At 38.5% G+C, this 15,747-nt stretch overlaps 3 protein-coding genes across 3 annotated transcripts; 1 reads left to right on the forward strand and 2 right to left on the reverse strand.

The window, feature by feature from the left end:
- The first annotated feature begins 1,587 nt into the window (after positions 1-1,587).
- LOC141820246 (WRKY transcription factor 22-like) lies at positions 1,588-2,798 on the forward strand. Its single transcript, XM_074707536.1, has 3 exons — positions 1,588-1,952; positions 2,044-2,157; positions 2,244-2,798. Exons 1-3 carry the CDS (start codon positions 1,600-1,602, stop codon positions 2,779-2,781), a joined length of 1,005 nt encoding a protein of 334 aa, XP_074563637.1. The 5' UTR covers positions 1,588-1,599; the 3' UTR covers positions 2,782-2,798.
- Positions 2,799-5,068: 2,270 nt separating this feature from the next.
- LOC141820148 (glutamate receptor 2.7-like) lies at positions 5,069-8,272 on the reverse strand. Its single transcript, XM_074707420.1, has 5 exons — positions 8,006-8,272; positions 6,599-7,875; positions 6,178-6,484; positions 5,659-6,026; positions 5,069-5,518 (listed from the first exon to the last, which is right to left on the reverse strand). The coding sequence occupies exons 1-5, from the start codon at positions 8,244-8,246 to the stop codon at positions 5,069-5,071; spliced, it is 2,643 nt and encodes an 880-aa protein (XP_074563521.1). The 5' UTR covers positions 8,247-8,272.
- A 3,724-nt stretch (positions 8,273-11,996) lies between these two features.
- Positions 11,997-15,184, reverse strand: LOC141820136 (glutamate receptor 2.7-like). The gene is made up of 5 exons (XM_074707411.1): positions 14,918-15,184; positions 13,498-14,780; positions 13,073-13,379; positions 12,576-12,943; positions 11,997-12,446 (listed from the first exon to the last, which is right to left on the reverse strand). The coding sequence occupies exons 1-5, from the start codon at positions 15,156-15,158 to the stop codon at positions 11,997-11,999; spliced, it is 2,649 nt and encodes an 882-aa protein (XP_074563512.1). The 5' UTR covers positions 15,159-15,184.
- Between the last annotated feature and the right edge of the window lie 563 nt (positions 15,185-15,747).

The following is a 15,747-nucleotide window of genomic DNA, read 5'->3' on the forward strand; positions in this document are numbered from 1 at the left end:
TTCTGAGTTTTCAATTCTCATCTATATGAGAATGACAAGTTCAAACACTTGCACTTCAGCTACCCGTCTTTGGATTAACTTGCATGTCAAGATCAAACGACAAAAGTAACAAGGGGTTTGGTGGTAACTCAGAAGAGAACATTCCACCATAGACAAACTGAAAAATAGCCTAGAAAAAATTTAAATCATATCAAAATGTTGTTACCAAAATGAATTTAAGTCATAATTTAAAATCAACACATCATTTAGCTAACATGAAAAAAAAAGGTAAATGACAAACGCCAGCATACAAACTGCACTAGTAAATGGTTTAAATTTTAAAACTTTCTTTTTTTCTTAAAGTATATTAATAGTACAGAAACTTCATATAGAAAGAAGCAGTAATCACAAAATTGCTAAAGCGAGTGAGAATTTAACTATGGAGATAAAACAACTGAATAGTTGCACAATCTTTACAGTGTCATGTGTCTACCATGCATTAGTAGATCCTGGCCTTGCTGAGGGTGCTGCTAAGCTTCCATCTCTAGAAAACCTTGATTTTTCTTTTGGACAGAACTAGAAGACTTGGCTATAGAAGTCCTTGTCACAAACTTCTGAGCAGCTGCATGGAGAAAGAGTTCTCGGGGTGGCACTGCAGCTCCTCTAGCAGGTGATGGCAGCGGCGGCTTCTTAAACATCTTGGACCTTTCCCTCACCTTTCGTGCAGCTTCCCTTGCCAGGGAATGAGCTTTCACGTCATAAGATGAATTAAGGCAATCGAATTCGAAAATGAGGCCCGTCACTACTTCCTCCTATATCAACTGGTGGCTAGCTCCTCGCGGTCCAATCTCAGAGGGCTTCCCTCTATCTCTCCCCACGTCATGAAGGGGCCGGGATTCATGGACACCAGGGGCAGGGGAAGGCGTCCTGACAAAGCTGAATCCAATCTCAAAAATATTATCTCAACTCAATCCTGAAACTGCAGCTTGTTCCCAACTATACTAATTGAAGTAATCAATGATGCATATGCATGTCCTACTACTGCTTAAATTTCCAACTCAAAATATTAATTTAGCAATGAGATTGTTCAGTATTTCCAGAACTGAACTAATCAGAATATAATGATTGGAAGAGCATGCATGTTGATAAATAATAAAACTGAACTAGAAGTTCCGGGGGATGAGATGTCTTCTGATAATATATAATTAATAAAAGTAAAATTAATCTTTTGATGACTTTAAGAATAGATAGGTCCTTTCGATATTTATTGGTGTAACTCACTGTAGCAAGCAAGAGAGAAAAGTAGTTGTTTGCTTCCACATTTAATTAATTACTCGGTGCTGAATCCCGCGTCTCTCTTTCTCACTCCTTTGACATTTTATGAAGTCAAAGCTGGGAAATCGAATAAATAAACGAGCTTTTTCTGTCTCATGCATAAATGTCAACTCCCTCGAAAAAGTCAGCGCCCCTCCTCCCCTCTCCCTTTTCCGACTTGCTCTCCTCCTCCTCCTCCTCCGACCGCCGATCTTCCTTCTTTGGTCAATGCCGTTGCTCGCACGCTTTAGTTCTGCTGTATATATGTCTGCGTTCGGGTAGCTGTGGATTATCCTGGTGGAGGAGATGGACGACGACAACTGGGACTTGAGCGCGGTGGTGCGGAGTTGCCGGTCGTCATGGGAGGCGGGGCCATCGACTAGGGACTCTCTGTGGGTGTTTCCACGGCCGTTGGAGCAGCTTCGCGTGGTGGAGGACCGGAAAGATGGCGCTTTTATGAATTCATCGGAAGTATTCAAACGCCGGAGGGGCTTGATAGGAATCCCCCAAGTCCAGCCATTGCCGAGGAATAAAGTTGGCTCTTTATCGCCTCTCTACGCCTCTGTACTACTGGACGCGGCCTCAGCGGAGTCAAAGAAACCCCCACTTTGCCGGAAAGAGGACCGGCCAGTTTCCCAAACTCCCCGCTCCAGGCGAAGGTAAATGCCCCAAAATTTTCCTGACCCTGATCCGATTTGGTCCAAAGTTGAAGATTTTAGCATGAAATTTGGATCTTTGAGTATATTTCAGGAAGAACAAACAGAAGAAGGTAGTACACCATGTCGCCGCCGACGGGCTCTCCTCCGACCTGTGGGCGTGGCGGAAATACGGACAGAAGCCCATCAAAGGCTCCCCTTATCCACGGTAATTAAGCATCTCCTCTGCTTCCCCTGTTCACATCTTGTGTAGAGATCGAGATTAAAAGAGGCGAACTTTGATGTGAGAAACAGGGGATACTACCGCTGTAGCAGCTCCAAAGGTTGCGCCGCTCGGAAGCAGGTGGAGAGGAGCCGGATGGATCCGGAGATATTCATTGTCACCTACTCCAGCGAGCACAACCACCCTATGCCCACCCATCGGAACTCCCTCGCCGGAAGCACCCGCCCCAAGCTTCCCTCCACCCCCACAGGCAACCGGGAAGCAAGTTCTCTGCCTTCGACCGCCGCGCCTGAGCTCTTCCCCACCACGCCTCTCTCCGACTCCATCCTCGTCTGGATGCATAAATACGGCGAAGACGGGGTGGAAGACGAAGAGGAGAAGAAGGCAGAACTGCTTGTGGATGACATGGAGATGATGGGCGAGGACGACATGCTATTTATGAGCACGAAGCTGGGCGACGGATGGTCGCCGACGGGGGATATAGCAGCGTTATTCAACGGCGACGATTGCTTCGACGACCACCCTCTGTGTCCTCTATCATCGCTGTCGACGAAGGGCGAATCCAGCAACACCACTACAACTGCCGGCGAAGCTTTCTCTGGTTCATAACAGAGAGCGTAGAAAGAAAGGAGGAAACATGAGACTTGTTTGGGAAAATTTAGTAGTAAATAACTCAAATATTCATTGATCTCATAACTTAATCTACTTAAAGATTTGAAAAAAAAATCTACAAAAAGGTAACAAAAAAAACATGTTTCAAATTATTTAATGGCCATGTTAGTGATTTTAGAATCAAATGGATTTGATTTATTAGTCATTTAACCCCCAATGGGATAAATAACAAATTAAACCTAATGAATTCATTAGGTTGATTCGAACTACTATATAGTAAATTATGCACTAGTGTTGAATAATTATTTTGAGTTTATGAAACTCATTGGTCAACAAAATCATTTTTTTTATAAAAAATGCAAAGTTATTACTATTTTATTCTAAGTTTGTGAAAAGTACTCTCTCATGTCCTTTTAACTGCGAGGAAAATATCTCCAAAAAAAATCTCATTAAGAAATAAAAATCATAAAAAATATTAGAGCAAATATCATTAAAATATACTTCTTATTATTTATTTCTTATCTTATTAACATAGATGACACATTATAAACGTGCATATAATTTTTTAAGAAAACAATAATATTTTTTTCTAATATCAAAGTCTTTAAGCCTTCTCTCACTCTATTTTCTTTTATTTCACGTATTCAATTTATATCGATTAATTTTAGAGTCGAAGTTTTGACCCCAATATTGTAAATCTAAAAAAGTAAGAATGACTCTTAACATGACACTCCAACATCATTAGTTGTTCGAATGCCACATATATATGCACTGTGTGAGTTTTGAACCATAATTACTTGAAAAAAGTACTCTGTCTCTTACCATCACATTATGTCGTAGGGGCAAAAGAAAATGTTAATAATCGACAACTAACAAGGTTCAAACCTATGCAAGCATTTCTTACCTCTGTTGCTCGCCCTATCAAATTGCAATAAGGTAATCCCCTCAAGGCTCAATCATTTTGTCACTTGTCACTAGGACCTAAAATCTAAATCTTAATCTTTGAGATCCCCAATCCCTTCATGCCTCAAACTCCACTTCCTCATTGATTGTCCATAGATTCCACATTAAGTAAAAGGTTTGTTTCTATCTCATCCATTAAGGCAACTTCTAAACCTCTTCTCCCATTTCTCCTATCATTTTCCTCCATTGAAGGTTTGCCCCACCCTTTTTCTCTTGGACGCCCTCAACCTCTTGTTAGACTATGCAACTAAGTGTCTCCCATTCACATCATCTTTATACAATGTCCTTCTCCTTGTTGTAACATTGTTGGCATTTTCTTTTTTAGACAAATTCTCTTTTGATGATAAACCTAAATTCCTTTGAAAGGTACTCGATGTCCTAGTTCTCCCTATTAACTTCAGTCATCATGCCACATCTATTTAGGCATCTACTAAGGACATTGTGTTGGATATTGGGGTCTTAATGGACCAATACGGTTTTGTGGAAAAATCGGAATGACATCAATTGATAAAAGTCATAATTGACTTCAAAATTGAAATCTACGTTTCGCGTAGATAGATTTAGACTATTAATTTGCTCAAAACCGATTAAGGGTGAATGAGAAATTAATTGTTTAAAGTCGGCCCAAATAACATTAATTATTAATTAATGTTATATATAAGGAAATGCATGGGAAATAGTCCCACATCAAAAATTTTTGATGTATTTTCTTTCCTTATTAATGATGTTGTGTTAATGGAGCTAACACAAAAAAAATCAGGTGCTCTCTTCTCAGGAGCGAGCAAGTGCTCGCACCTGTGAGTTCGCCACGTGCGCACGCGCACACATGTGCAAGTCTACATCCTCCCGGAGCTACCGGAAACAACACATTGAGTTGCGGCTCAGGTATACAACAAGAAGATGAAAATAGTGGCTACTATATAAGATATATAGCTACTAAAATAGTTAATGAATATGCTAATCAATAGAAAAAAATATGACAAGAACTTGATCAATATTATAGGGTGATCAAAAGTAAATGTTTCGAAGATGTTGTTCTAAAGGACTTAATTTAGTAAGATAGAGTATGATTTTCTAGTAGAATTTAATCCAGAATTTGATCAAGTTTCTTGCTTTAATGAAGTGGTAGCACTGGTTTAATGAAAGCAAAAGGGCGAGGACTTATTCTTGAATTACAAATTAAATGTAAAAAACTCAGCTTGTTGTTTGGAATGCATGCATGAATCATTGCAATAAATAAAATAATCTCAGCTTGTTGTTTGTTTATGAACATGATATATCTATGCAAATGAAACATTGATAGATATTCTCATTGTTTCAACTATATATTGTCATCATCGACATGGTTTCGTGGAAGATTGATGTCTATTGTGATCTCGTTTTGTCCATGGATCGTCCCTTCTTGAGAGGATATTGGAAACACCTTTTCTTCTTGTTCCCTTTTTCGTTTCTTGGTCATTGTCCAAACCGTCTTAAAACTTCGTCTCATGGACCCAAACAATACATTTGATAGTCTTCTCCCATTTTGAACAATTAAATGCCTTGTGAAGAGTATTAACATTGTCGTTGAGATGGAACCAGTGAAGACAAAGAGTGCCCAAAAGGACTCTATGCTTAGGCTATCCCTTCTCCTCTCCTTGTCTGGGCTAGGAGTGTTGGATAAGGTGAAGGAGAATTCATCTTGTTCAAGTTTCTTGAATGTTCCATCCTCTGTCAGTTTCAATATGATTTCAGAGAAATCACCTGCTAGAGGAGAATCTTTGGGGAAGACCTAGATAAGTTTAAATATTAAAAAATGTATTTAAATAATTAGCTAGAATCATGTGCAATAGTATATATAGTAGGATATATATATACTCCAGTGGTAAATTAAATTCAAATGCAAAATGAATTATATATATATATACTCACAAATCCAAATCCCCCAAGCGCGTGAGTCTCACCAATGACAGTGTACTTATCATATCTAGAGAGGAAAACCCTAAGATATGGTGTCTCCAGGTAAGCTGCTGAGATGTTTCCACTCCTAAAAGCATCATCGTAGGCTTCCGATTTTGTGATTCTTATAAGATTCTGAGCCTTAAAATTCAACACATTCTGCAAGTACTTAAAGGCAAAGTAATCCCCATTATAGCCAACTTTACTCCCTGCTGGCGCTGGTTCAATTTTCTCAATGGTCAAAATGGAGCTGAGATTGGCTGTGAAGCTATTGATCAGGATTAACACCACTAGGAGCCAAACAATAATAACTGTTTTCGTATAGAAACTATAGACCCTTCCTACGTGAAGAAAATAGAGAGACAATGTTAATTAATTATACAAACTAAATATATATAGATGGAATTAATATAATTGCATGTGTTACATATATTAACTACAATACTAGAACTATATATATATATTATAAGTTTTCTTGAGTAGCTAGCTCACCATGGGCAAAAAAGAGGGTAGAAAAAGTGAGCCAAAGTGCAGCTCCAAGTTGTTGACGCCAATTTCCATTCAACTCTGGGTTGTTCTTGCGTTCCAAATACCATACGACAACACAAGTGTAAATTAAGGTGGCAAGGAATAGAAACCAAACCTCTTTTGTGAATGGCTTTGTGAGCATCCACGGTGTGTGGTTAGTTCTGATAGGAACTAGCATGGAAAGGCCAGATGACAAGAATGGTTCTGTGAATGTCACATTCACCGACCTCTTAGCTAAGATTGTAATGTCTCCCACCGCGACATCAAATTTCTATACACAAATATGAATTTTTCATCAACTCTACTGGTGATTATTTCACTTTAAAAAGGTATATATATAAAGACTTTTAGTAAGTATATACTATATATATACATGTATGTGTACCTTCAAGGAGACTTGATTGACAAGATCATCGTAACTGCCATTGAAAGGAGCCCATTCATATAAAACATCATAATTTAAGTTCTTCAGAATCTCCTTGAAGACTTGGATGCAAAATCCTTGAGGCTCCTTTACCATCCCACTATCATCATATTCCACCTTCACAAATTTTTCAAAGGTTGTATGATTTGGCACTCCGATCTTCAATTTGCCCCACCCCCCTGGAATCTTTGGAATCTTCCCCATATGCCCTGGCCACAATATTGGACGTAACATAGGAACCACTCTAGATCCAAATTGGCTCATCTCTTCCTCATCTTCATAAAATCCATATCCCTTCGACCAATATCCTATTTCTTTATAACTCTTTCCTGCTACGTTAAGAACACGAAACGCAGAGAAGCCCCGAACTTGAGGAAGGTAATTAGCGCCAATGGTACTGAAGTTTATGGAGCCACTTAAACCCAAAAAGTTGCTTGCAAGGATTCCCTCCCACAGTGTTATATTTTGATTCCTATTCCTTTCCCTAGCTGCCACTGCATTAGCTATGACATGAATTGCATCGTATGCTCGGACTGCCAACCTCCTTGGTTCAATATTATTATTTGATAGATTTTTTTGAAAATCAATGGAGAAATTTTGATAGAATGTGGTGGTTTGGTTGAAGTACGTACGAATTCCTATTACACCTTGCATATAGGAGGAGATGAATGATTGACTAAAATTCGAGTCAAGGAGATCAGTAATATCATCACTCACGATCCACACGTGATCGGCTGCCATTAAATTGTGCTCTTTGGCCTCCATGAACAGAGAGTTGGCAAGTTGGGGAGAGGACCTAAGGACGACAAACACCTTTGATAGTTGTGGAGGAATGTTTTGTAGTTTTTCACGGACTAGCTCAGCTACATTAGGGACTGTGTGCGTGGATGGAAATACAATGTGATGGTCAATTTTAGAACCATGGGCTTGGAGTGCATCAGAAAAGAGTGTGGCAATAGAGGAAATGCTGCCGTAGATGTCATCCTCATAAATAACTATGACTCTTCTCCAATTATATGAACTTATGATGTTAGCCAGACAAAGTACCTCGTCAGAAGTTGGGTAAGACATTTGAACCAAGAAAGGCATCGTTGACAGTAAGTTTGATCCCGTTGTTTGCTCTGCGAGAGAAAGAATGGGAACCCCAGAAGTATTCCCTACTCTTGCCAAGGTCACCACCTCTGGCCATGTCCCTATGCCAATGAGTACTTCTGCTCCCCAGTCAACCATATCTTTAGCTGCACAAACATGCATGAACTTAATTGTGTGAAAAAAAAGAAATTAAAAAAATATAATATATCTATTTAATTACTAGTATCCCGTACTAGCTAGAAGTGAATAAAATGTGATTAAATAATGAATTGTTACCAGTTGTTGACGTTTGAACGGGATCATCATTGGTTTCGTTGAATCGTAGAACGAGTGGCGAAGAAGAATTGAAGTGTTGTGCTGCAATCCTGATGGCTACTTCTTGCTCTCTTCGAGTAGGCAGGTAAGGGTTAACCATCACACCGATTTTAACTGCCTTTGCAGAAAAAGCTAATAAGATGGAAGAAACGATCAAGAAATCGAAGGACACACTCGAAACTTTCAATCTCATGAGCCTCATTTCGTGCAAGATGGAGCTACTATACGATCAGCAGATTGATGGTTCAAGTCTGAGCAACGTTAGCTGTCTTGTAAGCGATTTATATATATATATATAGCTGAACAAAAAGCTAACGTGGTGGACCTGCAGCAGGAAGGTGGGAGGAAGCCACAAGAGATAACTTGTGAGTGTTCACACACTATGACTCTTCAAAAATCAATAACAATTTTGTTCGTTCTGACTTCATGCAATTTCCCATTAATTTCTTTAATTTTCCAAGTCGTTATTCTGTTATGAGTTTGTTTTATTTGGAAGTCATGCATTTTATTCAAAGCTTAATTCCTGCGGTCAGATCTTCTAGTGTGTCAACATACTGCAGTGATCATGACTTGATGCAACATAAAACGCGAAACGAAGTGCAGACACTCAAATGAAAGGTCGGCCAGATACTTGGAATTGAAGGAATCAAGTTTGAGAAATTTCCTAGCTATAGAGTGATTATTACTCACAGAAAGTTTGGTAGCAAGGAATACTACTTCAATGATCAAAATGAATTATTGTCTTTATTATTTGAGCTCATTAACCAATCAGACGACAGAAGAAATAAGGAATATGAGTTAGTTGGAAAAGTTCTTTCTATGACTGGTTCATAATGTAATGTAATTGTCAAGAGATCTATCAATCAACACCGATTAGACTCTTGAATTCATAAAGACCAAGAGATATATACGTATGTATCATTAGTCAATAGCAGCAATTAATACACCAAAACAATTGTCAAAAGTTCTGTCTGTTTTTTCCAGCCAACTTCATATATAATTTCTATTGTATATGATCTGATGGTCAAAGATTTTGACGGTGAAAATGATTGTGGGGTGATAATTTTAAATTTTACCACATTAAAAAAAATCTCCGATCCTTTACTAATTTGGCTTGCTCACAATTATGACTTTACTAATTTGACTAATTAAGCGATCGAAATTTACTTAAAAATTCAACTCAGCAGCAACCTACGACTTGAAAAGAAAAGAGTCCGTGGCGAAAGTACATGTAGTTATTGGAGATACTGATTGGACTGAGCAGTCTCGGTGAAGTAATTATTGGAAATGTGAATCAAAATTAGAAGGAAAATAGACTCTAAATGTGTGTGCACGTTGAAAAGTTTTATAGCCTGAAGGTAGATTTAAATTGATTCACATTATTTGTGAATGTTATGAACATGAACGTACATATCACAGGAGGGGGCAAATCTAAGATCTAAATTGTACTTAACTTAGGTGACTCGTGTGAGCCATGCCTGCGCACTTCGTAGTTAGATCGGTCAGGACAAAATTTGCCCAAGTGAATAGATGATTTACAATGTAATGGGCATCTAACCCGACCAATCCATTCAACCCAATTCACACAACTAATCAAACTAGACCCAACTATAATTACCCTAATTGACCAAAATAAGTTGACATAATTAAATGACAAGACTAGATTGACCCAAATAGCATCGACTATTTTCTATCCTGATTGGATTGATTGTCCTAATTGGACTAACTATATATATCAATTATCTTAACCAACCTAATTAGTCTAATCGGACCGCTCAACTAGCTTAGCCTGCTCGATTTGATCTCATCCAATTAATAGATCACCTAGTTCTTAATTAGATTAACTAACCATTTGACTACCTAGATTGTTTGTACCAAATTAACCAATTAACCATTTGATCTGATCGACTGACTCACCTAAATCAATCATATGATCTGACTCGGTCAACTTTTCTAAATTGATCGCCTTAAAAATAAGGTGAAGAGTGGATGATATATTTGGGTTTTGAGAGAGCTAAGGACTAACAAAAAATGTTTTTTATTTTTTTAAAAAAAGAAAATACATATTACAAAATATAGTTTTCTATTGAAAAAAATCATTGATTAAGATTTCCTTACACTAAACATACAAAAAATTAAAAATATTTTCATAAAATATAATTTGAGCGAAACAAATGATACTAAAAGTTGCCATCCATGAGACTTTGCCTCTCTCTTTTTCTTTCTCCTTTTTCATGCATCTTCTAGCTAACAATAATCTCTCAAAAAGGTTGCCACACTCAAAAGAAACAAAATAGATAATTTCTTTAAAAAAGATTCCCATTACTAGTTCTTTGTTAGTCACATATATCTCATTCCCTTCTATTAGGGATTTGATCAGGAGTCATACAGATACACTCCAATTGAGAAGACAACAGTTACTCAAAGCCACTACTAAAATAGCCTATAATTTTTCCTCCGTTGAAGGTTTGCCCCACCCTTTTTCTCTTCGACGCTCTCAAGTCTCAACCTGATCTTGTTAGACTATGCAACTAAGTGTCTCCCATTCACATCCTCTTTAAACAAATGTCCTTCTCCTTGTTGTAACATTAATTGTTGGCATTTTCTTTTAGACAAATTCTCTTTTGATGATAAACCATTAAACCTGAATTATATTCCTTTGAAAGGTACTCGATGTCCTAGTTCTCCCTATTAACTTCAGTCATCATGCCACATCTATCTAGCCATCTAGAGTACGTAGTTCACCAATTCAATACTACCTCCTGTACTCCTAATTAAGGACATTGAGTTGCAGCTCAAGTATACAAGGTGATGATGAAAATAGTGGCTAGCTACTATATAAGTGTTATGGGCGTAAGGGAACGGGTCACGGTTAGTCAAGTCCAAGAGTAGTCTATCGTGCCGATCAGTAAGGTCCGCCAATCGTATCGTGCCGCCCCGACCCGTCGGCCTCGAGCCGACTCCATTCATTCAGACAGAAAACCCATCCTCCTTATCGTTCCGCCCCAACATCTCGGCCCCGAGCCGATTCGATTCAATCGGATATAAGACCCGTCAGCCCTACCTATCAAAGATGGCTCTACACAAACTTCTCCTTTTCCAAAGATCACTCCCCCATCATGCGGTTGTAAATGTCCTCCTGCTGCCCCTGCAACTCATCATGGCAAGGTGCGTGCATGACATGACCCCCCTCTTTAATGAAGGTCTGTGATGGGACATATACACTGACTATACCATGCTCCCTGACACATTCATAACGGTGATGGGACCCCAATCACATCCATGATGTGACATAACATCTTCAGCTTATATAAAAAGTTAGCCCTGTGCTGAGGGAAGGTATGCAACCTCACACATTCTCTCTTTCGACTCTCAACTTCCTCCCCTTTCACAGAAGCTAACTTAAGCATCGGAGTGGTCGCGCCGGGGAAAGCCCCGGCCTTTCTACTCATGTCTCTTGTGCTCGTAGGACCCAGAAGCTCTCCACCCTCGTCCTCACCTAAGCTGGTCCAAGTGGGGTGCTAAAGGAGAAGTTGTTCACCCAGAAGTGGATCTTAACCGGAACAATAAGATAGCTAGTAAAATAGTTAAAGAATATGCTAATCAATAGAAAAAAAAATATGACAAGAACTTGATCATTATAGGGTGATCAAAACTAAATGTTTCCAAGATGTTGTTCTAAAGGACTTAATTGATCAGTAAGATAGAGTACGATTTTCGAGTAGAATTTAATCCGGAATTTGATCAAGTTTCTTGCTTTAATGAAGTAGTAGCACTGGTTTAATGAAAGCAAAAGAGGACTTATTCTTAAATTACAAAATGTAAAAAACTCAGCTTGTTGTTTGGAATGCATGAATCATTGCAATAATAAAATAATCTCAGCTTGTTGTTTGTTTATGAACATGATATATCTATGCAAATGAACCATTGATAGATATTCTCATTGTTTCAACTATATATTGTCATCATCGACATGGTTTCGTGGAAGATTGATATCTATTGTGATCTCCTTTTGTCCATGGATCGTCCCTTCTTGAGAGGATACTGGAAACACCTTTTCTTCATTTTCCCTTCGTTTCTTGGTCATTGTCCAAACCGTCTTAAAACTTCGTCTCATGGACCCAAACAATACATTTGATAGTCTTCTCCCATTTTGAAGAATTAAGTGCCTTGTGAAGAGTATTAACATTATCGTGGAGATGGAACCAGTGAAGACGAAGAGTGCCCAAAAGGACTCTATGCTTAGGCTATCCCTTCTTCTCTCGTTGTCTGGGCTAGGAGTAGTGTTGGATAAGGTGAAGGAGAATTCATCTTGTTCAAGCTTCTTGAATGTTCCATCCTCTGTCAGTTTCAATATGACTTCAGAGAAATCATCTGCTAGAGGAGAATCTTTGGGGAAGACCTAGTTTAAATAAAATATAGATTAAATAATTAGCTAGAATCATATATCTGCAATAGTATAGTAGGATATATATATACTCCAGTGGTAAATTAAATTCAAATGTAAAATGAATTATATATATATACTCACAAATCCAAATCCCCCAAGCATGTATGTCTCACCAATGACAGTGTACTTATCATATCTAGAGAGGAAAACCCTAAGATATGGTGTCTCCAAGTAAGCTGCCGAGATGCTTCCACTCTTGAACGCATCAACATAGGCTTCTGGTTTTCCAATTTCCATAATATTCTGAGCCTTAAAATTCAACACATTCTGCAAGTACTTCAAGACAAAGGAATCCCCATCACAGCCAACTCTACTCCCTGCTGGCACTGGTTCAATTTTCTCAACAGTCAAAATGGAGCTGAGATTGGCTGTGAAGCTAGTGGTCAGGATCAACACCACTAGGAGCCAAGCAATAACAACCGTTTTTGTATAGAAACTATAGACCTTTCCTGTGGAGATCGAGAAAAAATTAATTAAACAAAATACAGAGAAAATGTTAATTAATTGCATGCAGAAACTATATATAAGTTTTGCTATAAATTATATTTCTAATCTTCTTGAGTACGTACGTAGCTTACCATGGGCATTAAAAAGGGTAGAAAAAGTGAGCCAGAGTGCAGCTCCGAGCTGTTGGCGCCAATTGCCATGGAACTGGGGGTTGTTCTTGTGCTCCAAGTACCACAAGACAACACAAGTGTAAATTAAGGTGGCAAGAAATAGGAACCAAACCTCTTTTGTAAATGGCTTTAGGAACGTCCATGGAGTGTGATTAGGTCTGATAGGAACTAGCACAGAAAGGCCAGAGGACAAGAATGGTACTGTGAATGTGACATTCACTGCTCTCCCAGCTAGGATTGTAATGTCTCCCACCACGACATCAAATTTCTATACACAAATATGAAGTTTAATTTCATCAACTCCACTGGTGATTATTAATTTCACTTTAAAAAGGTATATAAAGACTTTTAGTAAGTATATACTATATATATACATGTATGTGTACCTTCAAGGAGACTTGATTGACAAGATCATCGTAACTGCCATGGAAAGGAACCCATTCATATAAAAGATCATAATTTAAGTTCTTTAGAATCTCCTTGAAGACTTGGATGCAAAATCCTTGAGGCTCCTTTACCATCCCACTATCATCATATTCCACCTTCACAAATTTTTCAAAGGTTGTATGATTTGGCACTCCGATCTTCAATTTGCCCCAGCCCCCCGGAATCTTTGGGATCTTCCCCATATGCCCTGGCCACAATATTGGACGTAACATGGGAACCACTGTAGATCCAAATTGGCTCATCTCTTCCTCATCTTCATAAAATCCATATCCCTTCGACCAATATCCTATTTCTTTATAACTCTTTCCTGCTACGTTAAGAACACGAAACGCAGAGAAGCCCCGAACTTGAGGAAGGTAATTAGCGCCAATGGTACTGAAGTTTATGGAGCCACTTAAACCCAAAAAGTTGCTTGCAAGGATTCCCTCCCACAGTGTTATATTTTTATTCCTATCCCTATCCCTATCCCTTGCTGCCACTGCATTGGCTATGACATGAATTGCATCGTATGCTCGGACTGCCAACCTCCTTGGTTCAATGTTATTATTTGATAGATTTTTTTGAAAATCAATGGAGAAATTTTGATAGAATGTGGTGGTTTGGTTGAAGTACGTACGAATTCCTATTACACCTTGCATATAGGAGGAGATGAATGATTGACTAAAATTCGAGTCAAGGAGATCGGTAATATCATCACTCACGATCCACACGTGATCGGCTGCCATTAAATTGTGCTCTTTGGCCTCCATGAACAGAGAGTTGGCAAGTTGGGGAGAGGACCTAAGGACGACAAACACCTTTGATAGTTGTGGAGGAATGTTTTGTAGTTTTTCACGGACTAGCTCAGCTACATTAGGGACCGTGTGCGTGGATGGAAATACAATGTGATGGTCAATTTTAGAACCATGGGCTTGGAGTGCATCAGAAAAGAGTGTGGCAATAGAGGAAATGCTGCCGTAGATGTCATCCTCATAAATAACTATGACTCTTCTCCAATTATATGAACTTATGATGTTAGCCAGACAAAGTACCTCGTCAGAAGTTGGGTAAGACATTTGAACCAAGAAAGGCATCGTTGACAGTAAGTTTGATCCCGTTGTTTGCTCTGCGAGAGAAAGAATGGGAACCCCAGAAGTATTCCCTACTCTTGCCAAGGTCACCACCTCTGGCCATGTCCCTATGCCAATGAGTACTTCTGCTCCCCAGTCAACCATATCTTTAGCTGCACAAATTAACATGCATGAACTTAATTGTGTGAAAAAAAAAAAGAAATTAAAAAAATATAATATATCTATTTAATTACTAGTATCCCGTACTAGCTAGAAGTGAATAAAATGTGATTAAATAATGAATTGTTACCAGTTGTTGACGTTTGAACGGGATCATCATTGGTTTCGTTGAATCGTAGAACGAGTGGCGAAGAAGAATTGAAGTGTTGTGCTGCAATCCTGATGGCTACTTCTTGCTCTCTTCGAGTAGGCAGGTAAGGGTTAACCATCACACCGATTTTAACTGCCTTTGCAGAAAAAGCTAATAAGATGGAAGAAACGATCAAGAAATCGAAGGACACACTCGAAACTTTCAATCTCATGAGCCTCATTTCGTGCAAGATGGAGCTACTATACGATCAGCAGATTGATAGTTCAAGTCTGAGCAACGTTGGCTGCCTTGTAAGCGATTTATATAGCTGAACAAAAAGCTAACGTGGTGGACCTGTGCAGCAGGAAAGTGGGAGGAAGCCACAAGAGATAACTTGTGCTTGTTCACACACTATGACTTTTCAAAAATGATGAAAAAATCACTAACTTGTTCGTTCTGACTTCATGCAATTTCCCATTAATTTCTTTAATTTTCCAAGTCGTTATTCTGTTATGAGTTTGTTTTATTTGGAAGTCATGCATTTTATTCAAAGCTTAATTCCTGCGGTCAGATCTTCTAGTGAAGTTCTCTTTGTCAACATACTAGCTGTAGCGATCATGACTTCTGATGTAACATAAAACGCGGAACGAAGTACAGACACTCAAATGAAAGGTCGGCCAGATACTTGGAATTAATTGAAGTATAATCAAGTTTGAGAAATTTCCTAGCTATATATAAAGTGATTAATTATTACTCACAGAAAGTTTGGTAGCAAGGAATAATACTTCAATGATCAAAATGAATTAATGTCTTTATTTGAGCTCATTAAC

The sequence above is a fragment of the Curcuma longa genome, unplaced genomic scaffold (assembly GCF_044706935.1).
Source record: "Curcuma longa cultivar G26 ecotype Majalengka, Jawa Barat unplaced genomic scaffold, ITB_CL_G26_1.1 utg2798_np1212_758248_RagTag, whole genome shotgun sequence".
Taxonomy (NCBI): domain Eukaryota; kingdom Viridiplantae; phylum Streptophyta; class Magnoliopsida; order Zingiberales; family Zingiberaceae; genus Curcuma; species Curcuma longa.